This window comes from Gymnogyps californianus, chromosome 3 (genome assembly GCF_018139145.2).
Source record: "Gymnogyps californianus isolate 813 chromosome 3, ASM1813914v2, whole genome shotgun sequence".
NCBI lineage: Eukaryota > Metazoa > Chordata > Aves > Accipitriformes > Cathartidae > Gymnogyps > Gymnogyps californianus.
This window is the reverse complement of record NC_059473.1, coordinates 23,056,407-23,083,651: the sequence shown is the minus strand read 5'-3', so window position 1 is coordinate 23,083,651 and position 27,245 is coordinate 23,056,407. Positions and strand designations below refer to the sequence as shown.

Sequence of the window (27,245 nt, the reverse complement as noted above, 5' to 3'; positions counted from 1 at the left end):
AGCAGAAAGATTGAGGATTAAACTCATATTAATATTACGCACATTACGGTAGCTCTATCTGACCCTAACTTAAGTTGGGATGGATTGCCAGGATACTGCAGGTGAAGTTCCACTTCTATTGCCTACTCCGTGTTTATGTGGTTGGAGTATTATCTTCTGTCAAATTACCTTAATTTAAACATGAAGATTAATTCATTAAAACTAGGCAAATACATCTGCATATTTTTTACTATGGGCTAAATAACGATTTGCCTATTTATTTATGCAGACAATGCTCACTGCAATCCCTCTATCAGTAATGAAGGCATCAGAATGTAAATCTTAGTTATGACATTAGCATTGGCAGTGTCAATATATAGGCTGAAAGGTAAACTTCTCTTACAATCAATAAATCAAAATTTCCTCTCATTGTAGTGGAAATCAAAAGCAAAAATTTTCTTTATGAAATCCAGAGCATAACTGAAACCTACAACAGCTTTTATCAGAAACTTTTCCACCCACTGCAAAGCTTTTATAGAAAGACAGAAAATAGAAATCCAAAGTTGCCTGCACTGGAAACCTAATCAATGAATTTTATATTCTCACATTATGAAAATATTCTCTCATATCTTAAACAGTTATTTTTATTCCTCTGAAGCGGCAAAAACCTTCTGCATAAAGCTATCAGGTTTATGCATAGGTCTTCTTGCTTATTCAAAAAGTAAATCATATGCTAACAAACCTTTAAGAAAAGTGATTTTTGCATAATCTATAGCAGGGCCTATTTGCAGCAGTGCTCCCTGTTCCCTCAGGAGAAAGAAAAACTAGTCACCATCATCTGAGAGGTTGTTGTGGACAGCTGGGATAAGAAGTTATATTGACTGGGGAAAAACTCCACATATTTCTTCCTTGCACATTTTAACTCCCAAACCTTCTCTGGTTAACAAAAGTCCTTTGGTATTACAAATCTAAAGTAGACCGACGGAAATATCAGGTACTGCTTTTATTGGTTGAATTCTAGGAAAACTGCATGATGTACATCAGCCCATCTGAAAAAGGTGATGGTTCTAACAACCTGCACCTAAAATGGAGGCGGCTCCTCTCTCTGGGGAACCACTTTATTATGGTACCTGGTAAGGAATGAGCAGAACTTGCAGAACACATAACTGACCTGGAGGATGAGTCTCCCTACTGACACCTCTCAGTTTCATGCAAGGCTATTCCTCAAGCATACAACTGTCTAATGAGACATACCTTTGGAACTTGAAAAAATGCCTGGTTTAACCTTTTTTGAGCAGAAATTTCTTATATATTAAGGATGTTCTCATTGGTGATATTCTCTGTCAAGCTGGTTTATGATTCTTGAAAGTGAAGTCCAAAAAAATCCATAGAATCATAGAATATCTCAAGTTGGAAGGGACCCATAAGGATCATTGAGTCCAACTCCCAATGTAGGCAACTGGAATGCTTTCCACAACCAGAAACAGCTACCTTATGAAAGACTCCCAGAGTAATTTGGGGAATTATTTTTGAATCTTCCACATTTCAGAAGACGACAACATTTAGAAAAGACAGGTACAGTCATCTTCTATCAACCTGAAAGTTTCTTCTTGACTTTATATTGCCTGTGTGTACAGCCTGAAGAATATTGTCTTCTCTCTGGATCACAAGAAATCCATCAGCAAATTCTCAGTATAAGCTTGGTTCTTGTTGCATTGTAGATCTTTTCTTCTGAAGTTTGTTACTGAACTCTCCTCGTTACTCTGTTTTTTATATGTAAGGGGCCCCACCTCAACCAATGACCTTAAGCTCAACATGAAAAGTCTTTTGCTCTGAAGGGACAGCAGTTTCCAATACTGGATGGCACTCTGCTATCTTTTAATTTTTGAACTGATTTAGTGAGAAAATGCAGTAGGAGAAAAAAAGAAACAGAAAGGAGTCCCTAAAATTTAATCTGCTGCAGAAACCAACCAAATAAAAAAGAGTATCCATAGGCCAGACAATCAAGCAGATATGCTGTGTACGCCAGAAATGACTTTGGTAGACTAAGGATAAGAAATGGCACAACGCAATAATGGAAAGTGTTCACAACACGTGCCAATGTTGTATTGCCCTGTGACAAGGGATTTCTGTCTATGGAGTAGTACATTTAGTAGACAGAAAAGCAGTGAATCAAGCTAAAAAGAAAGTAGGCATATAATCGTTCGTCTAGAGTTTTGGAAATTTACTGCCAGTTCATCCAAGTACACAAAAGTCTACCTTTTCTCTGCAACTATCTCACTAAGTTGACCTTCACCACAAACTTAGCCTCAGCCACCTCTGTTATCACAGTGTAATCACAATCTTTTTCAAATCATCATTTTGGTACTGCAGATATTCAGGTCTGATTTTTAATCACTGACATATTAAGCATCAGCAAAATAGTTTGCTTAGCTGTTCTGTTGGCAATTTTTAAAAAGGAATGAAAACATGTACCCTTTTGATTACCTTGTTAAAGTGAGTCATGATGGCATTATAGCAGTGCTCAGTATTTCTGCTGTAATTAAGAATCTGTCATATTTTTCATTAAAACACATTCTTTAAAATGAGACTTTTAACTTGGTCATTTCAATCAGTACCAGCCTGAAGTGTAGCATGCAACATGCCAACTAGATAAAGAAAATGACATCTGAAATTTGCTTTTGCAAAATGTAAGTATTAAAGTGCCCATAACATGCACAATAATTTATATATTTTATATGCACATTCTCTGTATTTTAAGTACAAAATAACTTTCTCTTTTTAAAATTAGTTTTTGCAGGTTTTCAACACTGCTCCAAACTGTAAACCATGCTATGTAAACATCAGAGCAAAAAGATTGTTTTCATATCGAAATAAATGGCTATTTACAAGGCACACAAGTAAAGCTTAACTTTTTTGTTCTGAATCAAACTTTCCACGTTCTGTAAATTAAGTTATTAACATCCCACAGATGTGAAGCAGAATTTGATTATTTTTTCCAACATTTAAGATTTAGAAGTTTCTTATTAAAAAAAAAAAGAAAAATAATCTAAAAGGTCTTTGGGATTTAACAGGAGCTGATTGAGAAGAAAAGCTTGTATGGAAGAAGACAGTCGATAGGAAAGGAACTGGGGTAAATGCATGTTTAGTGTATGAACATGGCATCTAAAATTCTGTAGCATCTACTGGTTTGATACGAGACTTAAACTAGGTAATCTAAGACTGAAATTACTGTAAACATTCCCAATGCATGTGTTTCAAGTAGTAACAATACTTTGCAGAGAATGTCCTTTCTCTTGCATACAAATTCTTTTCTTTTGTTGTTTTTTTACTATTTTCATTAATACTGGACCCAGTTTTGGTGGGGCTAGTTCCATGATAATGTATTAGTTTGTCTAAGAGGTTTTTATACAAACTTGAGGGCACTGTATTACTGCAATGAAATATGTCAGGGTGTCGTATGAAATAGCTCTACCACTCAGGTAGTCAGAGAGGGCATAAAGTCATTGAGAATGACCTGGTCCCATATCTGACTAGAATCACTGAAATAATATTGGTTTCATGGAAGAAGCTGTGCAAAAAAGTAGGTATTTATAATGTACAACACCTAATTCTTAAAAGAAATCATAGGAAGTAAACACTTTTTACTAGTATCTTTTTTTAGCTGATAAACTAATTAACTATCTAGGTTCAGTAGCACACAGATGGGGCTATATCAAGCATCCACAAGCCAGAAAATTTATCTTGGTAAAAAAGGCAGAATAGGACATTCCTGTCTCAGTACTGTCAGCTCCTAACAATCCACACCTATATTATCTCCCATTTTCTTCACTGCTTTTCAACACAGCTTTTCTTCACCTTTACAAATGACATTTTTGAAACTATAAAATGCTCCATGCTGCTCAAACTTTCTTGCTTCAATAGTTTCTCATGGCTGTACAAGTAAATATACATCCTTTGTTACTAATATACACAAACCTATTGGTATGTGACTTTGACTCCAGGCTGAGAACAGGCTATAAATTTAGAAATCAATATCTAACTCTATCAATATTCATTTTACTTTTTCAATACAAAATACAAAGGTGAAAGAGCAGTAAATAAGCTGGAGTACTGAAATAAATTGGGTGTTCTTGTCACAATTAATAAATGTTTAACCAATAACACTGCTTGCTACAGAAGTCCATGGCTTTGTAAGGTGTCTGAAAGTAGCAGGTGCTACCCTTGTGAGACTCAAAACCAGAGAACATGTTTCAATACTTCATTAGGATCACCAGTCATTCTCTTCAGTACTAGTGAACCTAAACATATAAATGACCATTTTCAACACTGTGCATAGTGCTACAAGAATTAATTTACTGATGTAATTTATCAAAAAAATGCAGACGAAAATTTTGAAAATACTTTTTTCAATGGATTGGCTCATATTAGGTGAAAGTTTGCTAATTTCCAGCACATACAGCTCAAGAAAACGTTTGCAGTTAATGACTCATTTACAGACAGCCTTTCAGGTTTCACTATGATGTTAAATATGGACAATTATTAGCAGAATGCTTCTTTTCATTTCCAACTTTTGTTCATATAAGTATACAACTTTCGTCCTGTCTTTCAAGAAAAAAGTTTACAAATTCTTCTACATATAATCTAGTCCTTCTGTTCCTATATCTTAGCTAACTAAAACTACTGAAAGAAGAATAATCAAATAGTGATCTTTCATTTTAATCCAAATTTCCAAATGTATTTCCTTTCTAAAAGGGAACCTTGTTTCTTTCACAAAATGGTATGAAATACTGGCAAAGACAAATAAACAAGGCATGTGATGGATAAACAATAATTTAGCTGTAGGAAGGTTAGCCTTTGAGAAAACTGTAATCATTTATAAAATGTTATACATCACCTACATATATGTACAAGTTTACCAAAGTTTCTATTTGCTTAAAAATTTACAATGATGAAATGCAGAAAAAAACTTTTATAAGACCTCCGAAAAAATTCTCAATCCTCCTGCCTAGAAAAAAATTGAAAAGATTACCTTGAACTTGAAAAGAAAAAAACCCACACATTAGTTAAAATGTACCTCATATGATACCTTTATCCACCATTATTCTCTGTCGCTCTCCACATAAAGGCAAATTTTGAGGGCAAACCAGTCTCTAAAATTGCGAATATATAGATACATAACATTGAATGACCACATAATATATTTGCCTTAGTATCAAAATATTGGCTTTGCAAAGTTACGCAGAGGAGCCAGCTTGTAAAATAAAATACTGAACGCTGAAAGCCCAAGGTAAAATGAATAATAAAATTAGTTTCATGATACTTCATACCCTCTCAGTACAAAATGACATCCTCTAGTACTTGAAAGTTATGAAGTGAAAATCACCTTGTAGAAATAATTATATTATTCTCTCTTCAGCCATTAAGTATTTTTCTTTCTCACTTCACATATGTTCAGAGTCTTAGAAGCTGACCCATACATTCTCTTTTTCCATACTGCTGCCACTAAGGTGCTTTTATAACATTTTTAATATTATTCTTGGTCTGTTTCTGCCACTGAGGTTTGAAACGAAGTTTCAGAAGGGGGAATTCAGTTTGAATACAAATATTAGGCTTCTCTAAAGACATCTATTTAGAATATATTTGAAGAACTGTATGTGTTGCATATGTTGCTATAGTAATTGAAATATGACTAGGACATGCAATCCAGATTTCCATATTAGCAATATATAAAAATCCTCACACAAGCACACACACACAATCTAATCCTTCCAGTATGCACATATATAATTAATACAACAAACTGATGAGAGTCCTATAAATCACTGCTAAGTATTGAAAAAGTCATTTCATAGTTGTGACATCAGCAAAATGCATCCAATGGTTGTGACCTCGCATCTGTAAAAAATCTTTCAGAAATGTGCTTGCAAGCACTTCCTATTTAATCTACAGCACTAATTTTAAAGCTGTGTTTCACAGCCTTATCTCCACATTTTCAATTGTTTGCCCAAGAATTCACATACTATCTTTATTGTGCAGGGTATTTATAGTATTCATATGCATTCCTCACAGAAAAAAAGATACCTCATGTCTTCTACCTTGTAATGCTTGAAGCATAAGCAGTAATCTTTACTGTCTATGATTCTCAGTATATAAAAAAAGATTTGTTCTCTTTAAAGAAGTGCTGTGCTACAAAGGACTAGAAATTGGAAATGTTTGAGGGAGAATTAAGAGAGCCTATTTATTTCTTAATCTCTATTAATAAATAAGGATAGGACGTATCTGAAGTTATATGGGAAGTTACTGAATTTATCAAGCATTTCCCCAGGTCACTGACCTACTGCTTTGTATTTAGAGATTTAACATCTTGTGTTTTGTGTTCTGTCCAGGGAAATTGGTTACCTGTGGGTCCTGGCAGGGGAGCAGCTTTCCTTCTCCGTTTGATGTCTCCCATACACAATGATCCTAAATGAACACTGGTTTGCCTGCAAGTAATTATAGGAGAAAACTATTAACAAAAGAAGAAAACCGCCACATAAATACACAGCTTGTACAATCTGAACCTATATCAAAACATTCTCAACCAAGATGAAGCTGCACAGTCAAGTCACCAATCTTGTTTATATTGAAGCATAATTATGTTTGTTGACAAGCGCTCAGTATCTAAATGCAGCATCATAAATTGTTACTGGAATGAATAATATAAAGGCAATGCTTTTTAATTTTCAAAACTGGCAATCTTTCTAGCTCAACATAAAACAAAACCACTGTTGCTCCTGACAGGAAAATAGCTAAGATTAATTATCTAAAGAGATCACAATACTGTTGGTAGGTTATCAATTGGCTAGTAACGCCTGACTGTCAGAACAACATTTATTACGTGAACAGTATTACAAATTTTTTTTTAAGGCAAGATGAAGAACAAATGAGAAAACATGAAATGGTGAACTCTTCAAAGGTGCATGAAATAAACTTGTAGCACAGCCATTTGTCCTTTCTAATTCACTGGCAAGTTGTGAGAATGATAACGCGGAAGCACGGTATCTGGTATACTTATTGAACAATTACGAGCTTACACTTGGAGATTGGAAAATTGGTGGAGCTGCAGAGGATGGCAAACACGCAAATCTTATTGCATTAAAGCCAGCTTTTAGAAGTCAGGTACCACAGAAAAGGGTAGATTTGGAATTTCCAAATACTGAATTTTGGAATATAATCTTAAAGAACGATTATAGTTATTATTTTTCTTAAAGTAATATATGGTGCCTGTAGAACAGAATATATGTAGCTGGCATTTTTTTGGAAAGAACTAGAACAGAAGGGGGGAAAATGCAGTAATTCCTAAACTCCACAATTTTAACATGTCTCCATAAATGTTACTGAGAACTGTGATTCTTACCACAGAACTGTAGTGAATTTTGATAAAATTACAAGCTGAGAATTGCATCTGACAGTCTACTGTAGCATAGTAACACTCTGTCACTCATGGGATCTGGTTTCAGTGTGGATATATGACTTATCCTTTACTGCATTTATAAACTTTTTAAAGCTGTGCTGCTTCTAAATGAATAACAAATGGTCACACAATGTTGAGAGACCTCAGATCTGCTCAATAATGTAAAAGAGTGACAACAATGCCGTGATGAAAAAGATGACAATGTACAATCCTCTACATACTTCTTCAAAAAAGTTACAGTAAATTAACAAGTACCACAGTGCTTTTATTTAAATTAGTAAAATATTCCAAGAAATTTAAGTTTCACACAGAAGTGCACTCTAGCTTCACCTAGTGAACCCCTATTTCAACACTTATTTAATTCTCTCTGTTTTAAAACAGACATTTTCCTTGCAATTCTTCTAAGTTGAAATTGCATCATATTTTAACATCCAGAAACTGAACACAGTTGAACTAGTATATTAACATGGTGATAAATTTCAGTTCTAAATCTAGAAAGAAATCAAGAAGTGTAACCCTTTCATAATTGATTGTACAATAAAGAAAATTATTATTTAAATACAATATGGGGAAAGAATTATTAGAGAAAAATATTTAAGAGATGTCTAATCATCAATAGATCAATATTTAACATTGATATTAAACACACAGAGTAAGTTGTGTGGTAAATTATATGTTAAACAGTGTGCAACTCTCCGTTTTCTCTTCCGAATGAAAAAGGGAGAAAGTCTCCAGGAATACAAGTAGGATGAAAGATAAAAATTAATAAAGTCAGGCAATTGAACCTGAAGACCTGAGCAACAGCAGTAACAGCTAGCAGCGTTTGAGTTATTTTACGCAGAATTGATTATCTGTTACACTACACTGAGATATCTAGATTATTGATCTATAAGATTATGGTACTGGGGTCTCCCCACTTTTCCTCCAGGCACAGCGAATGGAGTTGCAACAAATAACACTAAGTAAGGACTACTTTGTTATTGTTGTCACCCTTCATGTAGAACATAGTAGTTACTTTTTAATTTAAAATCAATGAACGTCTGAAAGGCAGCCTTGTTCCTTCAGCGTAAATGAATCATTCGCCTTTGCCGAGCGCAACAACCCGATCACCAGCCAAGGTGAGAGTGGGTATTTCTTTGTTGTTGTCGAAAATTCTGTACGCCACAAATAAATAACAATACGCTAGAGCACCAATTAAGCTTTGTCAAACCCGGTTTTATGGCCACTAACATCAAACATTAAGCTAACTCGCAATTCTAAAGCAGCATTTGCTTTTGCCAGGTCTTAACATTTGATATGCATTGTCAATGTAGATCACAGCAAAACAAAAAGCTTTTTTTTTTTTTTTTTTTTTTTTTTTTTTTTTTTTTAAGAGGAACAGACAAGAACTATCACTGCTCTGGAACTGGCAGGTTAGACAAAATGAAGTAGTATTCTGAAGCTCCACAGTACATTTTGAAATGCTTGTAATGGGGGTATTATAAAGTAGGGAGAACTCTGACCCTCAATCTGGCTAAGTTCAGCATTATGTTTCTTAGCATTAAATCAGAACAGCGTGGATTACAGAAAGGAAGAAAGCTATTTGCCTGACTTCTCTCTACTTACCCCCGGCTTGCTTCCAGCTATCATTTATAAATAGTGCTCTGGAGGGAAGCTAGGCATTTTATTAGGGAAAAAATAAAACTTGTTAAGACCACCTTGCCTGAAAACTTGGCTTTTGACGTGCTGGTGACAGGGACTGGAGCAAGCAGTGTCAAATGGAATAATTTTTAAGGAAAGACAACAGGAACTTGTCGCCTCATTGTATGCATTTACAAATAGAGGCTTTTCAGAGTATTAGGCCTAGTTAAAGCTGCCCTCTGGATAAAAAGTGTTCCCAAGCAGCCTCAGACAAGCTTGGGAGACAAACAGATGTGACTATGGTCCCTGGCGTTTGGCAAGAACACTCACTGTCAATAAGAAAAATATGAGCATGGACAGGGCATCAGCTGCACCACGGCCGAGCAGGCCTGCAAGTGTCATAGCAGCGGCAAAGTTGTGGCAGAGGGAAATAAGAGGGCTGCAAAAGCCAGGCTGGTGTGAACTTACACTAGCATGCCAAGAATTTTTTTGTTGTTGTTGTTGTGTCATGCCTCAACGTATTAAGTAAAAACACTGGAAAAGCCACTGTCAATTTTTATTCATTTTTCATCTTGCGCAGTGTTTAGCTTCTCCTTTCTACATGGTAAATAAGAGCCTCAAAAATGAAGACAGACTGGGAAGGCAGTAACAACAAAAAAGCTACTGAAATAATAAATAATAAACACAATGAAAAATAGTTTTGATACAGCAAATACTTTTATAGAAGCAATAACAGGTAAAGCAATTCACAAGCATCTATGCATTCTTGTGACAAACATTCACTCTGACAGAAATTTTATCTCCTTCTTAAATAGTTGCAGTCTCCCTATCATTTCTTTTTTCAAGGTAACTGCCCTTACTATGGTAACATGCCTAGAATTGTCTCTTTAAGCTCCCCAAACATTTCTATCCATGCCTACACAACACAATCTCTTTTTCTGTAAGTTTCATAGCTCAATAAGCAAATATTTTTGATGAGTGCCTTTTCTGCAGTTACACATGTTCACCTCTCCAAGACATTTGTAATAGGCTACGGCACATTTTTATCTACCCTGACCTTTGCAGTCAATGGATCATTTGGTTACATTCCCCAAACAAACATCTTGTTCTGTGGGGGAACCTACAGATGCACTGCTTTAATTGCAATCCACCTTCTGAGCAAGTGAGCACACAAGGTGGTTCTTAGCTCTTTCACTAGTAGTTATCACCTTTGCCACTATCGGAGTTCTAAGTTCACCAGTCCAGTCACTGAGAAGGATAATACAATAAAATGGGTGTAAGACAGCAGATACTCCTGAACATGAGTTCTAGCTCTCTGGTTTATTACACGCTTCTGTAATCACTATCATCCCGTGTGTAAAAAACCAAAACCAAACCCAACACCCCCACCAAAATGCTACCCCCCCCCCAATTAAAAAACCCTATTCAAATTCAGTAATTGCTCCACAGCCTCTTCAGAAAGATACAATGAAGACAGTGTTATATAGCAGATAGCTTCATATGCACTAGTACAGTGGCCTAAACTAGTGAGACTGTCATCTCATTTGGCAGAACTCTGGGTACTAGCGTATTAAATACAAAATGTTTGCATGTTTATTTCATGTGTCTCATTGTAACAACATGTCTGTTGATCACTTTACTCTCTCTGCTGTTAGCAGCTGTCACTTTCCTTGCAAGCTGCAATGCTTTATTTGATATCAGTGCAGTTGCTTTTGTTGGGGCACTGTAATTGTGCTGACAGTTACAACATCATTGAAGGCAAACTTAATTTTGTCCCTTAGTATATTTAGTGTCAAACCACTTACCAGATGACACTACGACATTGCTAAGATTACTTGTAAGTAATGGAGGTGATGGTTTTATGTTCTGTTTATGTCAAAAATGCATAAAAGTACTGATTACTAACAAAGGCAGATGTGGAAGAGTGTGTGTTTTTTGTTTAACAGTATTTATTAAATTTCTGTACTCTAACTTGGAAAATCCTATGCAGCATATTACTGAGATGCAATAATGTTTTCAAGAAGACTGATTTCTATTTCATAATTAGACAAATTGGTCACGATCAATACTTGCCTATCCATTATATTCCAATTAACATCTCTCTCACCTGAGGAACAAATCCACAGTAAATAGCGACACACCATTCTGCCACAGTATCAACGCATTCCTGCAGATGGCTGTACAACTCTGCAAGTTTATCACCACCGAATGCTTTAGCTAATCGAGAGGCTTGATAAAAGTTTATAAGTGAACTTCTTTCACAAGAGATTACAATAAGGCAAGAGTTGACTGGTTTGCATTTTAGAAGGGACTTGAGAGAATTATTTTGAAGGGGAAATCTAACTGAAACTGTCAGTTCTCAGTCTTAAAACATAGCAATGAAATAGATATGAATATGATTGAAGAGAGAATGCAGTAAGGACCACAACTCACTTCAGCTGAAATGACTGGACAATTTCTAATAAACTGAAATTAAGTAGGGAGTGTGTGAAGCAATGATCACAGCAGCAGTTAAAAACTGAAAAAACAGAACTCGCAATTGTGTAACAGAGAAGCAAGCCAATAAAATGATTTAAAAAATTGGAATGTGTGGAACAGCTCAACTTTATAAAATCAAAGAATAATCTGAGCAAACCTCCCATTATTTAAGTGCCTTTTACACAAAAATATCATAGAAATGGTTCTCGTATCCTTACACAGAATAGACCTGTAGTACAGATTGTCTCATTTCTTACATGGCTTAAAACGCAGACACTGCTGTATCTGGTGGCCAACGGAACTGCATCCATTAGCACTGCTTAAATAAAGAGAGCTGGGATGAACTTTAACTCTTACTGTACCTTCCTAAAGCTCTACAAGTGGCAGACAATGGCTTCAATAGCATCCGAGTCCATGGAACAGTATGTTTCACATAAAAACTGCGAAACCTCCTGGTTTAGAGGTAAACATCATCAAAAAACTGTTATATATGTATTTCTAAATGTCCAATCACCCTATTAGCTAACTAGATAAGATGAACACAAAGTTCAAAAAGTGTCATGTCAAATACATGTACTAGGCAATTGGTGCTATAAATTTGGGAAGACTATTCTGTATTATCTAGGTATAACGAATACTTCTAATCTTTGCCTCTGGCATGTATCTCAATATAACCACAGAAAAGATGCATGCATGGTGATTTCATACTATTACACTGAAATATGCAAGGCACGTTTGTTTTTGAGGAAAAGTATATGAAAAACAATGGCTAAGGAATTTTATAAGGAAAGATTTCCTCTTTCCCTTGTAGCACACAGCTTGGCCAAAACATGGACACAGCCTCTGGTCTCCATTTGAACACCCAGAGAAGAGTAACATGCAGTAATGCATGTGCCCTGTGGACAATTAAAGAGGGATGGCACCTAGTCCATTCTGAAGCTACCCACATTCTTTCGCTCTCTAAAATATGCATACTGCATGTGCAATTCCAGTGGGTGCACAGGACACTACTTTGAGGTCAACATTTCTGGGAAGTAGATGAAGACAGATAAGAGTGTACAAAACAGTTGCTTTAACAATGAAGATTTGGACTCCACATCTTAGTATTATGGTATAGGGCAATCTTGAAAAACAATCCAGCAATGTTTTGTTAAGAACATTTGAGACACACCTCACTCAGTACAAATTTACCTGACTTTAGGTCAAATCAGTGTCTGAAATCTATTTTGCTATTTGTTACAGAAACATCACATGCATGTGTGCCTGGTGGCAATCTGGGCAGTCAGTATATTAAACGCCAGAACACTCACCATAGCCTACACCAAAGTTTCTGCGACAGCTGCATTCTTGGTGAACAGTTCCTCACTTAAGCCTTTTTTCCAGAAAAAATATACTTTTGATAATGGGACACTGAGATCGTATGCTCAGGCTGTAGATAAGGTCTACCTCTACTTCCATCAAACCCTCTCAGTGAATTAGAAGAATTTCACAGCTTTTATGGAATCCGTGAAAGCAGCATTGGTGATACGCAGTATTAGGAGACAGATTCCTGGAAATCAGAAACTTAAAAATCTCTTTCTCTGGTTTGCTTGATTTTGTTTTTAATGTGTGAAAAAATTCACAAATTCATACATATTCCCTCATGCTAATTTTCTGCAGGTTGTAGAAAGAACCACCCCTACCCCATCCAACACTAGAGTGTTGACAGTATTAAAACGATTTCTCTCTTGGCTAGGAGTGGTAGACTAGTACTGCTGCAAATTAGTCTTGTCTACAAAATGCATTCAAAGTCTTTACAGAAACTTTTCATTCAGTGCTAAAGAACTGGCAATATAATAATGAAATACAATGCATATGCAGCATATACATTAATTTTTAATACTTATGAAGATGAATATGTATTTCTTCTTAGTATCACTTTTCTCAGACACCATTCGGTGAAATCAGTTCCACACTTGATTCCTCCACGTATTTTACAAACAATAAAGCTTTTCTTCTGACTTGTCTAAAGAATGACATCATCTATACAACAGATTGCTTCATCTGCCTCCGCAAGTGTGAAAACCATTACATTAACCAGAAGAGCTATGCACTTTATTTTCCTTTTATTAAATCTTAAACAGATGTGATAAAACCATGCAACTCTATCAAACTCCTTTCATACTATGCCAATCTGTTCACAAGGTAACTTTAAACATAAGGGTGACATACCTGTATTATTGAAAGTCCTAGTGCAGTCCGATTATAAGAACACAATCTTCCCCTGGCCCCATAAGATTACCTCATCATCTAATACTATATCCTAATACATTCCTTTCTGTTATCTTTTTCAGCACTTTTAAGTGTCATTCAGACACAGCAGTCATCCAAAATTTACCTGAACTCTCCAAATCTACACATTCAACTCCGCACTGGCATAATTTTAGCAAACAATGCAAAATAAAAACTTACATCAGTACATATGTTTTGACACCCAATCTCAAGTCACTTATGTACTTTATTTGTGAATTGAGTCTCTAAAAAAAAATTCTGTAGTAGAGGCCTACTGCCCTCAGAAAGGATAATGCATTGTTTTTTCTTGTTTCTAATTAGTAATTTAAGCATATGTTCAGCATTTAACTCTAAATGTTTGCCTTTTCCCCAAGCTCTAAGACAGCTGTCCAAGATGTGAATGCCAGAAAACATTTAAATATCAACATCTGTTGAATTATGTTAATTTAGTGTAATATAATTGGGCATGAGTTGGAATTGATCAAAAGTATATGAATTACACAAAGGCAAATCCAAACCAATATCTTGGTGTACAAACAAGTCACCAAGGAACACTGAGGGAATAAAACCAAAAAACCCACTTCTGTTAAAAATTAAATAGCTAAAACTTACAGTTTTCTTCAACAAGTAACATGATTCCACATTTTCAAGACAGGAAATGAATATTTATACTCATTCAGAATATAAATTTTATATTCATTCAGAATATTTCTAAATATTTTTGACAGCAAATTCCATTAGTGTTTTGTGTCAAGTAACACCTGATGAAAATAATGCTCATATTTGTGTAATGGTGAAACGTAGTTAGAAAATAGGTTGCAGTAATAGAGTATCATCCTGTTAGAGGACAATATTGTTTCACAAATTCTAAAGCAAATATTCTTCGGTTTCTTCTTCAATTTGCAACATTGTTGATATCCAAGAGATATGGGCCCTGATCCAGCTCTGAAGTGATTTGGAAAATATCTTTATGACTTGAGCAGTAACCATGGGCTTGAACAGACACTTCAACAGAAGGACTTGATAGCTTACTGAGCTACACTATTTCTTCCAGATATTTCTGGATACGTATTTGTTTACTAAGTATGACATTCACTAAATAAACTCAGTGCAGGACAAATGTATTTAGTTGAAAAGACTTTAAAAAACACATCTTGAAGTTCTGGATTACACTCATATAGAGCTAGGTTAAATTATTCCAAACATTAGCGTCATATTCAAAATCCTTTACTTTTAAAACAGGTATGGAACAAGAAGCAACACTAAACATCCAAATATCTAATAGAGTAGCTCAAAAATGGAAGAAGGAAAATGTCTTATCAGGTTGGAGGCACTCAACACTCAACCTGTATGCCAATTTCTTTCTTTACCTCTGTGCTGGGAAGGTGAGCAAGCATGGCCAACTGGAATGAATTTGGTCCACTATAAAAGACCAATAATTCAATTAATGTAGGTAAACAGCCAGCACAACGTAATGATTTTTAATCAGTCATTCAGACCTAGATCTGGACCAGTGATCCAGAAGCTTTTTGTCATATTACAACCATTGTGGTCAGTCCTTAACCTACTGCCTTCCAACTGGTGCCAAGAAAATAACAGCTCTGCAGCTGGACTGCAACATCATTCTCCTCCTTAGTCCCTTTTCAGTTCCTTATTTTTAATACTATGCTTGAGAAAACAACTCTTCAAACAATCTTATTGTCTGGCCAAGACAGTACAGTTATAATTCAGTCAGTCTGATAAACAAAGATAATTGTATGCAAGTTGGGATGAGGGGAAAAAAAACAATCTCTAAAGCTGAGACTGAACATTAAGCAAGTTATGCTTCCTAACAGTCTGTACCCATTCCTCTCAGTAACTGTCATGCAACTCCATTGAGTACAAGGGGTCTGTGTGTGTAGGAGTGAATGCAATATTTGACTTTCTAGTAACAAAGGAGAGCAGGTAAGAGAAAGTTAAAGAAACATTGACTTTTTTGGTCCTTTTTAGTTTCAAAATTCTTTAATAGCAAAAACTTCACTTACGTCCTTCTGCTCTGTATTATTAATTAGCAATATCAACAGTTCTAAAAATACGTATATAAAGTAACAGGAGAAAGGCAAAACTAATTCTGAAATTCAAAAATCAGCAGGATGAACACTATCCTTTGCTTCCATTTGGCTAGGACAGTTACCAAGTGTTAGTTTCCAGATAGGCTGAAATGTATTGTTACAATAAATGATCACAATTTCAAAATATCAACAAAGAAAATAAACATGAAAATTTTATGTAACTTGAAACAAACTACTCAAATTCTCTTCTAAACTCCTTCTCTCCTTACACAAAACCACAGTCTGAATAGAAGTCAGTGTGCCTACGCCTCAGAATTTTAGCGAACGTGCACCAGTGGATGCTGCTTTACACATACGCGATTCAGGGATCCCTTCAAGATTAGTAGGAACTCGATGTAAAATTGCACGAACAGTTTAATTTACAGTAAGAACAGAAAGAGGCAAACCCACCCTTCCTTCATGCATGGCTATTCATCCTTATGTTTGTGGTACGCAGCTTTCATGTGCCTGTGTGGTGAACCAGATAGAGAAGATTCAAATTTCTCGTGGCGGGGGAGATGCTGTGACAAATGAGTGGTGGAAAAACAGACTGCAAAACAACCTCTTTTGATTGCTATGCTGCTTAACAGTAGGTTAAACAGTTTGTGGAACTGCAGTGCAAGTTACTGCGCATAGCTCCTGCTCAGACCTTAAACAGCAGGAGGTGCCTTCACACCTCTGAAGCCCAAATTAACTTCATCCTTACGCCATTAGCATTTTAACAGGTAAGCTGAGACAAGCAGAGCCTGAGCTCTGGAGCACAAACTGGAGCAAAAGAAGAGAGAGAGCCTAATGCAGTTGAGTGTGAGAAACAACCATACCATGTGCTAAAATTCAGGTACTTGAAAGTGAGACATTTGCTATCAATTCATTCAGGGGAAAATTCAGTCCAGATGGTACATCAGGAGGATCCAGAAGTACATAATTTCTAGAGGTTATCTGATTTTTTTCTTGTATATATTTTTTAAAATCAGGACTAACTGACTTCCTGTTAGTTAACAGTTGTGTACCTGGAATTCGATCTTTTCGGGACCTTAAAAATAAGGCCACAGTATAGAAAACTCAATCAGGAATTGCCCTCTTCCAAAATGGCACCATCTTTTACTCTTCCCAGAGAAGCAAAATACCAAACTGATGGAATAATGTTGTCCCTGAGGGTGACAGCAAGGGAGGACAGCAATGTGTCCTCAAACATTCACATAATTTAATCTGGAACTGCAAATATTATTAAACACCAATCATAACAGTACAGTTACTGCTTCATGGCACTCCAAAGAGGAGATAAAACTGCTTAGTTGTTAATTTCTAATGATGTAAACACATTTGGATTTTAATGTTATATTTGAATCTCCTGCATTATTAGCTCTGGGGTTACAAAATATTAACTTACTACCTTTAATAAATTTACACTTGAATTAAAAGGTGTGTTTAAATATTACTTTCTTTTAAAGTATTTTTGTTGAGAACATGTGTTCATGTGATGGCAGAAGTGAATCACCTAGTAAAAGAGCGAAGCATTCCTTAGCTTTACTGCAGTGTAAATATGTGCACGTTTTCATGTATAATTTTCAAAAACTGGCTGAATTTACCTCCTCTGGTATTGTAATTTCATTCCGCAAAAGCCACATTAAACAATTACAGTTCTTGTAATTAACCAGTAGTCTAATGTACAGTTTTCTTATCCCAATCCATTAACAGCTGCTCAAAAAATGTAGTAATTAATGGTTTCATTTATTTTTGGCAAACCTGCAACTCGACAAATAGTTTTGTATCTGCTGCAAATTAGGATTCTTTCCCAAACAACAGATGACACGGTGGGAAAGAGGGAGCAGGCAGAATCCTTGCACATCTTTGTCTCTTTAGAAGATCAAATAAAGAGCAGATGTAATGCTATTTGTCACATCTGTGTAAAAAAGTACTATGATCCATATCATCAGATGAAAATGAACAAGTGCTGTACAAATGTACAAATAGGGGTTTCCCTTCCAAACTGGGAAGGACAGAAAGCTGTATTTCTAACCAAAGCAATAATACACTTTTGAAAAGCTCTAATCAGGTTTGGTGTCATTTTTCTCTCAGGAGCTTTCTTTAAATACTAATTCATAGAGAATACTGTTAGTTATAAAAAGTGAAAATACTTGAGAGTCATCCTCTTGTACCAACACAAGGCACATATTTAAACCGAACTGAGAACAACTAGGGAAAGGAGGGAAAGAGACAGTTGCAGAAAACATGGGGAAGTTATGATTGATGTTCTGCGTTTTTATTGACACTTATCACCATTTAGTAGCATCTGACATATTTCCTTTACATAACCCTCCTTGTACTACTTCCAGAGTCTGCTTTCCTGAATGTCTCCTCCACACATGCAAAGACCCATATTTCAGCCTGTGCTCTTCACCACGACAGGAGAAGACTTCAAAGACTTCTTGCCAGCTCAAATTAGAGCAGCAACAGGTAATCATTGGGTGACTGGCACACAGTCCTCCTGACACATTATAGTAATGGCTGAGTAGGTGGCTCCTGCTGATTTTTAAAGAAATATCAAGGTACTACCTCTACCTCAAGCTATGGTCTACTTTGCAGCCACAAGAAGTGGCTAACTGGTTCATACTAAGCTGCTGCTACATTGACTAGATTGTTAACATAGCATCAGTTAGCTAGTTGAAACCTAACTTGTGTAATTCTACTCCACCTTGAAATCACTTTTATGAGTCTGACTTAGCCTTCTTTCAAGCCAGGACTGAACTGCATAAGAATTACAAATATTTTTTTTTCTTTTAAAGATCTCTGGGGGAGCATTTGAGTGTGGAAAGCCAACACAGAATTATCAAGATACAACCAAAAAAAAAAAATTGGTAAGCAGGGAAAATTTGGGCACTATTTTCTTTTCAGTTTCTCAATTCATGCATGTCAAATTCTACTTACAGTAAGAAAAAATAAATATGTAGATAAATTAATGATACTTAACAGGAACACACTGTAAAAGAAATACGATACAAGACCATTATGCATAGTAAAGGAAAAAATTACACAAGTTCAACTTATTCAGTAGTCTGCTCTTTTCCCAATCTGCAATTCTGTTGTTTCTAGATTACAGCATAAATTAACTAGTTGTGGCATCAACTGTATGACCAAAGGCAAAATATTAAGTTGCTTAAGTATTCTGGTTATTCTGTCAAATGAGGATAAAAGTACTTCCTAACTTCATATGGGTATTGTGACGGTAAATACATTACATTTAAGAGACAGGCAGACAGTTGCGTGATGGAGGAGGTCCCCCATATATTTAACAATATAATCACACATTCAAAATCAAGTTATAGCAGCTCAGCAAAATATCATTTAACGCCGTCTCCATCGCTGACCAAATGAAGCTCTTAGCCCTGGGGAATCTTCTTTAGGTAGAACTCATTTTTATAAAATTTTACAAAGGTGACTTAAGAAAATGTGTTTTACCTCATGATGGGAGCAGGCAAACAATGAGCACATGATCAGCTATGGCAGTTCAGCTGCCAAGCAGCAACTTGTTAACTCTCCATAACTCAATCATGTTCAATTGTTTGCCCACAGCCTCGGGCTACAGACAGACATTTGGTCTGCTAACAACTGCGCCAGATGAAGACATTACTATCCCAAGCTATTTGTTATCACACATCTGCTGGAGATTATCATCTCCACAGCTCTGCCGGAGGAAGAAATCATGTGATCACTCTCGAATATGGTTTCTACAAAACCAGCCAATTTAATTTAAATAGGTGAGTTGAGCTAACCAGGCTGGTTTTGCCCAAAGCATATTAAAAAATGCAGACAAAAAAAACTTCTTTAACGGCAAAAGAGTAGAGGATGAAAACCAGCAGCTGGAAGAATGAACACCTTTAAGCAGTGTAGCTGGATTGGGGAGGGGACTGTTCCTGTCCTAATGCAGAGAGATAACGCAAACAGAACTTTTTCAAGGCTATACAGGAGAAATAAATGCAGCTTCTAAACCCGCATTATTTAGTACTTTTTATATAATTTAAATAAATAATGGGGAAACTACATATTTGTAGATTAAAGCTTATCTGTAAAGGTAGCATAGATACATATATTTAAATGTGTCGAATACAGAAGATCACATGCATTGAACTGTATCTCCATAAATTAATCTATCCAGGTTCTAAGTTTTGTGGTGCAGGACTGTCCCCCTCCTTAATATTTGGTTCATCACTAGCCATATCAACAGTTCTCAACAATCTAATTATCTTGCCACTAGTAAAAGTTTGTGTTAGTTTATATAGGATTAGCTCATTATTATTAATTTTGACAGAAGAAGCCTAATACAAGCAACCCAGTACAGTAAAGCTCACCCAGAAAGTATCAGTATTATTCCACCACGAAGAGACAGCTGCAGACCACTGCCGTGCTTAGAGCTTCACACCTTTCTGATGTATTTACAGAGTAAATTATTCCACAAGTCACTGATCTAATGTAGTATGGGTATTTACATATTGTCTACATGCTGAGACAAGAATTGTGTTCAGTCATCCAAAAGGAGTAAGAAAACTCAAGGCAGGCATAGAAAAAATGTGTGTATATACATATCTCATATACATACGAAAAACAGAAAAAAAAGGTATTCCAGAACAGCAAACAAAAAAGATAGTCCCACAACAAGAAATACAGTTGTGTGAAAACTATACAAAGAAAGAGCCAGAGAAATTCAGTCTTGCAATAAAAGCAGATTAAAATGTATTCTGGATAAGTACAATAATTTTATAGAATGCCCAATACTTACCCACTGCTGCTGTTCTATCACTGCATTTAGCAACAAACAGTAAGACAATATAGGGTCACAGCCATTACTTTTTGTATGCCTCTTTTTAAGGGGGTTACTCATCTGAATTACCTTGATGTGTCAACTGCAATAGTTTAACACATGCAAGAACTAATTTAGAGTCAATTTTAGAAAGCTTCAGACTTTCAGGTGTGAGTAAACACTTGCATTCAACAAAAGATTTAACTGCATATGCATGTAGTACACTGAAATGATGAAAGATTTACTACAATATTAATTCTGTAACTTAACCTTGTGACATTTGATTGGTATCATTGTAGTTTAATGGTTTTTAAAATATTTGGGCAAATGCAAAAATTTAAATGACAGATTTCCATTTTAAGATTTCATACACAGTAAAGAAGATGCACATTTCCAACTAAGGTGATGTTCACCATTTTATTAACTCTGTGAACAATATTTGCTACTAAACTGGTAATTTCTATAGGTACCTTGTTAAGCAGAAATATTCTCCTTCTCTGTATTGTCTGGTGAAACTAAGATTAACCCTTTTGGTAGAAGTGATAATTTAAAATTAAGTCATGACAAAAAAATCAGCCTTCAATATTAACCACAGATAAATCTGACATATGTCACTACGCACCATAAATTTCATTTGTAAGGAACCAGAGGAATTGTCTTGACTCGAATGAGGACAGGTACTATGAACATATGAGGAGATGAACTACATTTGTCATGTGTTGTTCCTATATATCCGAAACTCATTCTCTATTTTGGTTGTAACAGCTTTTGATAAAAAGCAAAATATTGGGTTACAGAACACAAACTATAGGAAGAAAGTAGTCACCAGACATGCTATTGGCCTGAGAGAAAAAAACATTTGCACATTGTGCAAATTAAATTCTCATTTTCAGCAGCTAAACTGTAGCAAGAATGTTAAAATTTGTTCAATATACATCTTGTAAATAAGATGTATGTAACTTGATATTCTAAGACAGCAGATGGCCTGTTAAAAATATCATTTTCATAGAAGATTGAGAATTTCTCTTCAAGTCACTTTAAAGAACTAACAGTAAAGTTTCTGTGGGAGGCAGAGAAAACAGTGGTTTTCTGAAAAAGCACAAACAGCTATTTTGAAATAACCTGACTTCATCTGGAGGAAAAAGCCTTTGAAAACAGAGATGATGGTACCAAGAGATGTTAGCAGGTGACCTTGCTGGTTTTAAGGGTATTACAGTATGATAAAGTACCGTGGGTTTATGTAAGTCATAATAATGGTTTATGTAAGTCTTACTTCGATATTACAGATATTTTATGGAAAATGTCAGTCTTCAGTCTTGGATTTGCCACCTATTGCTTCTACACAACCCTGCCAGATGTTTATAGGGAAAAAGGTCTACTAACGTACTGCTGATTGGACATGAAGAGAGGCTGGAGATCACTTCAGGTATTTAATGCCATTTTAAAAATCTCTATTCTAACTGCTCGGGTAGGTAGCAATCACTTCACAAGAGCTTCACTGGCCAGAATAACAAACACGTAAGTTATGATTCTGAATTCCTCAGACACCATTTTACATTGCTATAGCATAAACAAGATCCTAAAATGACTTTAAATATAATCTGTTTCTTACTGATCACTTGATATCCACTTTATACTCTCAGTTTCACGTAAGCAGCCTGGTAGTAAGAGTGCATTTACGGTGAAAATTCATATCTAAAGTGAACTCATTCTAAAACTCTGAGCAAAAATATGATTTAACAAGTGTGCTTGCCAGAAAACGTATGCAGAAATTTTCAAAATTTTTTTGGCTTAATATAAAAGGTTTAATAGACAAAGATAACTACAATTTCTGAAAATGAATGACCAACACTTGCATAACCAATGTTTTAGAACATGTAACCAGAACTTGTATACAATGAAATGGATTCATATTTAATATGCATATTTTTGAAAGAAGTATTGGTCTCCTTTTCCAGGTACTCAAAGCAAGTACTTAACAATATTAAAAACTTATTTCAGGATGACCACATATATACTAAAAGACAAGTGCCTGAAAGACAACTCTCTTACTCAAAACCATAGTGTTACATGATGATATAAATCTATTATAACTTTTAGAAAAAAGTAATTTGATAGAACATTGTCATCTTTACAGAACAACATAAAAATTGTGTAAGGTGTTGTGCATAGCAAGGGAAACATTTCTGTAGTTTCTGATTTTAAAAAATACTAGAATTAAAACAATTATTTGGCAGAATAGATTCAGCAGGTAACAGGTACATAAAAAACCCTCTAGGAACAGACTCCTAGACCAGTGCCCCTCAGTTCAGTGTTGAATTTTTTGTCTTTTGTGGGGAAGGAAAGAAGCTGGAGGACAGAACTAGATTTGTTTTTAATAAGTCTTCACAATGAAATTTTTATTGTCAAAATATGATATAAAACAATTTAAGTGTTACAGTATTTGAGTTATCTTCTTGATTTCAAACACATGTATGCATAATGGTAATTTTATACATTTTTAGCACTTAACTTCCATGGCAGAAACACAAACCTTACTTTGGCATCCATTTAATTCTGATGTTTACTAAAGAGTTTAGTAAGTGTAGTTGGCTATAGTCACCAATAAAGTCTAATACCTATATTTTAGGCAAAGATTATGCCATATAAAAGAAATTCTTGAAAGTAAATCACAAAAAACCAGAAGACCTCTGAAAATACCCTAAAAGAATGGTATAATTTCTTACATAAAAATTTGAGAGTTAAGAAATCAACAAATTCATACACAGTATTAATGACAGCCGCAGCATTAACTTACCTGCTAGCTGTTTTTACAGAGCTGTTCTTCTTGTGTCCTCTCTCCGATCGGTTGTCTCTCAAGAGTTGAAGCTATTAAAAAAAATGTTCAGAACAGTCTCACAAGCAATGCCTTTATTTGCTTTTCAGAAATGTCATCCTGACAATGCCATTCTTTCCTGTCTTGAGTAATCTTTCAATAGTTTTCACCCAAGACTCTAAAACAGAGGGACATCTAATAGAATTTTACAATAATAGCTAATATTTCAAGATATATCCATCAATTTAAAATTCCTAAATGATTGAAAATGTAAAAATTAAAGCATTCTCAAAGTATATTAGAAAGCCATGTAATTCACAATTTCACAATTAACTTATCTGTAAAATTTTACAATTTTCACAATTTCAATTTTCAAAATTCTATAACGAAAAGTGTTGGAGAACACGTAAATTATGAAAAACTACTCAGGTTGGCACTTGTATCTAAGCAGTTATGAAACAGCTATAAACTCTTCTAAGCCCCAGGAGCTTTTGTAATTTGAAAGTTGCAGAATCAACAAAAACACGGTATTAAAGCTTCCCATAATAGTGGGGAAGTAGGAATAATGAAGGATTTATTTAACTCAAACGGTGACTCAGCTTCTCAAACAAGCTCCAATTTACTCTATTTATTTTTAGACAAATAAAGGAAGACTTTTCATTCAGACTGTCTCCAATACTCAGAAGTCTATTTCCAGCATATTTGTCAGGATGAGTAAAGTGGCAGTAACAGTAAAAAACGACTGTCAAAAAGTTACAGTAAAGAAATTAAAACTCGACGGTATAAAAAAATACAAATGTTTCTTGAAACTAATCACATTGAAGAAAGTATAGAATTAAACACTATTTAGAAACAGACTACAGGTCTGTTCACAGCCAATATTCACAGCAAACACATTTAGAAGTCCACTGGAAATTAGGAAATTATGAACTTTATGACTTGGCCAACCACACCTTAATGTTGTACATGAGCATGGACTCCAAAAAGAGACACCTATCTATAAAGTTACACTTGATTAATTTTTCCCCAACTCTCTATAGCTTGCTTCTTGCATAAGGAATGCTCCTCATCATTTCAACTACCTAGTTCTCAGATGCAGTAATAGTATAGTCTCATTTTAAAAGGCAATCTGAAGGACACATAAAGGTAAGGCACCTTGCTCTGATATATTTTTGCAAAATAATTTTTTCATTTTCTTACTGTCAACGAATCAGAGCACTTACAATTCAGATTTAAGTGTAGCCACAATTTTTACCAGCATGACATTCATACAATGTGTATCTATTTCATGATCAAGCTAAGTAGAACAGTCTTATTGTTATCAATATTCTCTGGCTGATAAATAAATTGCAGTTATAGCATGTACAAATACAGATCACCTGCCAGACTTTAAATTTGGCTAGTTAGTTACTTGTGTTCTAACATAATAACTTAAACTCCAGAAATTAATTAAAAGAGAAAGTAGTAAACCCATGCAACCAATAGTTACACAGTATGAACCTTTGCAAATTTAGTGAGAATTTTATAGGCTGTCAAAACTGTCAAAATTACATTGCATCATTATTCTCATTTCTCTTAGTTGTCTGAAAAAAATAACCCATTCTGTGCCAGTAACACCTATATTATTTGATGACATTAGCTTTACTTCACAATCCATTAGTAATCTGTAAGTTACAAATACAGTGAACTTCAGATAAACTCTGAAAACATAGCTCTTCGGAAATATGAAATAAACACATGAAATTTAAAATTAATTCAAATGTACTATTATCTGAGAAAAATAAATCAATTTGTCATTATATACCAGCTAAGCAGATGTTTCTCACACTCTATGCTGAATTGATACTGCCAGTATGTATGATATAGGTTAATGTATTTCTCAGCATGGAAACTTCCAACCTGTTTTAAGCTTAGAATCTTTTAAAGAAGTAAATGGTACACCTTCAATTAACTACTCTGTTATGTGAGACAATCAATATACTAAAAAATCCAATTTAAAAAAAATAATCACTCAAACTCATTCTAACCTAGCGAATTTGACTACTTATAGCATAAAAATTTCAGGAACAGGATAAAGATTAGCCCAAGAGAACTTTTTATCACGATTAAGACAAAGCATGCTCATATTTAAAATGCTCTTTTTTATGTGTTTCTTCTACTAGGAAATGTGTTTCAAAATAATGAGAGTTAAATGTGAACCATATAAAGCCACCTATTTAGATGTTAAGTGTCAGTCAGCTTACTGTAACATGTTAGAAGTTCACAATTTACAGCTAAAACTGTACTATGTTTTATCCACTCCGGCAGTTTTGGGTAAGTAATATAACTTTGAGAGATTCAGCTTACTCTGGAGTTCAAAAGAAGGGGGAGGGGACATGAAAGAGCATACACCGATTTAAAATATGACTTACTGGAGATACAAGTGTTCATAATGGGTCATTCTAAGATGAACCCTCCAAAGATTCTATAGATCTTACTTTCTTTTGAAGTTTCAAGTCTATTTAAATTTGTAAATGTACTAGTGAACTGGCACAGATCTAATGAAATCAACTGTGTCATATCAATTTTTACCAACTTAAAAAATGTACTATGGAACTTTAGTCTTAAATTTCAATGCATTGATGATATATTCAGCTACTTTTACTGAATAGTTGAAGTTAACTATACATTTATGAAATGAAACCAGACTTATTTTCACATTTTATAGTTCTTGGACAGTATGTTCTGTTTAGACATTACTACCATCCATAAAGGAAGGTATTTCTCCACGTCTGAAGACAAGCTAAAGAAATAAGTGCCATGTCGCTAATCAAATATTAAACATGTCTTCACATTCCCTCAACCACATCTCTAGGCTTGGACCTCCTAGGGACTACATTGTAGGGGCTCAGACGACAAACTAGTGAGATATTTTCACCAATATCTGCACCATGATGGAGCTCTAACAGTTCCTTTTTTACTGCTGTGGTCATTTTAACCAATGAAATGCAGAAAAATGGAACTGAAGATCTTCCCGTAGAAGCCTGCCCACTCTTGTCACTGTTCTTTATTTCTTGATTTTGAGTCAAATGTTTTGCTTTCCAGCATTTTGAGAAATGCAACATTTGGAGATACTATGATTAACAAAATCATTAAAAAAAAATAATACTCAAACTTTTAATTTAACCTGTTAAAACTCAAAGATACTTAACTGAAATTAAGTGACTAATTAAAGATTTTTAATTAAGGGACTTTTTGAAATGCACTGCTGTTAATATGTTTCCTTACAAGAAAATATGAAATCATACCTGCTTTGTCTATAATTTCTTAAAATATTAGCCCACTACCTCTGGAGTAGAGGTAGTTAAATTCCTTTATACATCTCAAGTAAACTGTTCTTGATCAAAGCAGTTCTTACCTGGCTATGTTCCTTCCTAGCCCCAGGGCTAAACCAGTGGCTGTGGGAGAAAAAGAAAAGACAGGTTTAACAATATAACTAACAAAGCACATGCTGTCATATGACCAGTCTGTGCGTGCTTTTGGGTATTTTATTGTCTGCCAGGAAAATACAGCCTTTGGCTATGCTTTATTTTAATGGGATATTTTTATTGAACTCTCTAAGTCTGTAACAGTTTTGAAAGAATGCACCACAAATTTCATTTCTGAGTAGCTATTGGCTTTATAGGTAATTATATTTTGTCAAACAAGCTAAAATAAATGATAGTACTTTAATATACTATAATGCATGTGCTATAAATA

At 34.9% G+C, this 27,245-nt stretch overlaps 1 protein-coding gene across 1 annotated transcript in view; it reads right to left on the bottom strand.

Moving 5' to 3' along the window:
• GPATCH2 (G-patch domain containing 2) overlaps positions 1-27,245 on the bottom strand; it is a 127,279-nt gene that overhangs the window by 9,918 nt on the left and 90,116 nt on the right. The window contains exons 7-9 of the mRNA XM_050893237.1: positions 26,905-26,944; positions 23,490-23,560; positions 6,382-6,464 (exon numbers count right to left, since the gene is read on the bottom strand). Coding sequence (XP_050749194.1) covers positions 6,382-6,464; positions 23,490-23,560; positions 26,905-26,944 — 194 coding nt within the window. The remainder of the gene's footprint in view (positions 1-6,381; positions 6,465-23,489; positions 23,561-26,904; positions 26,945-27,245) is intronic.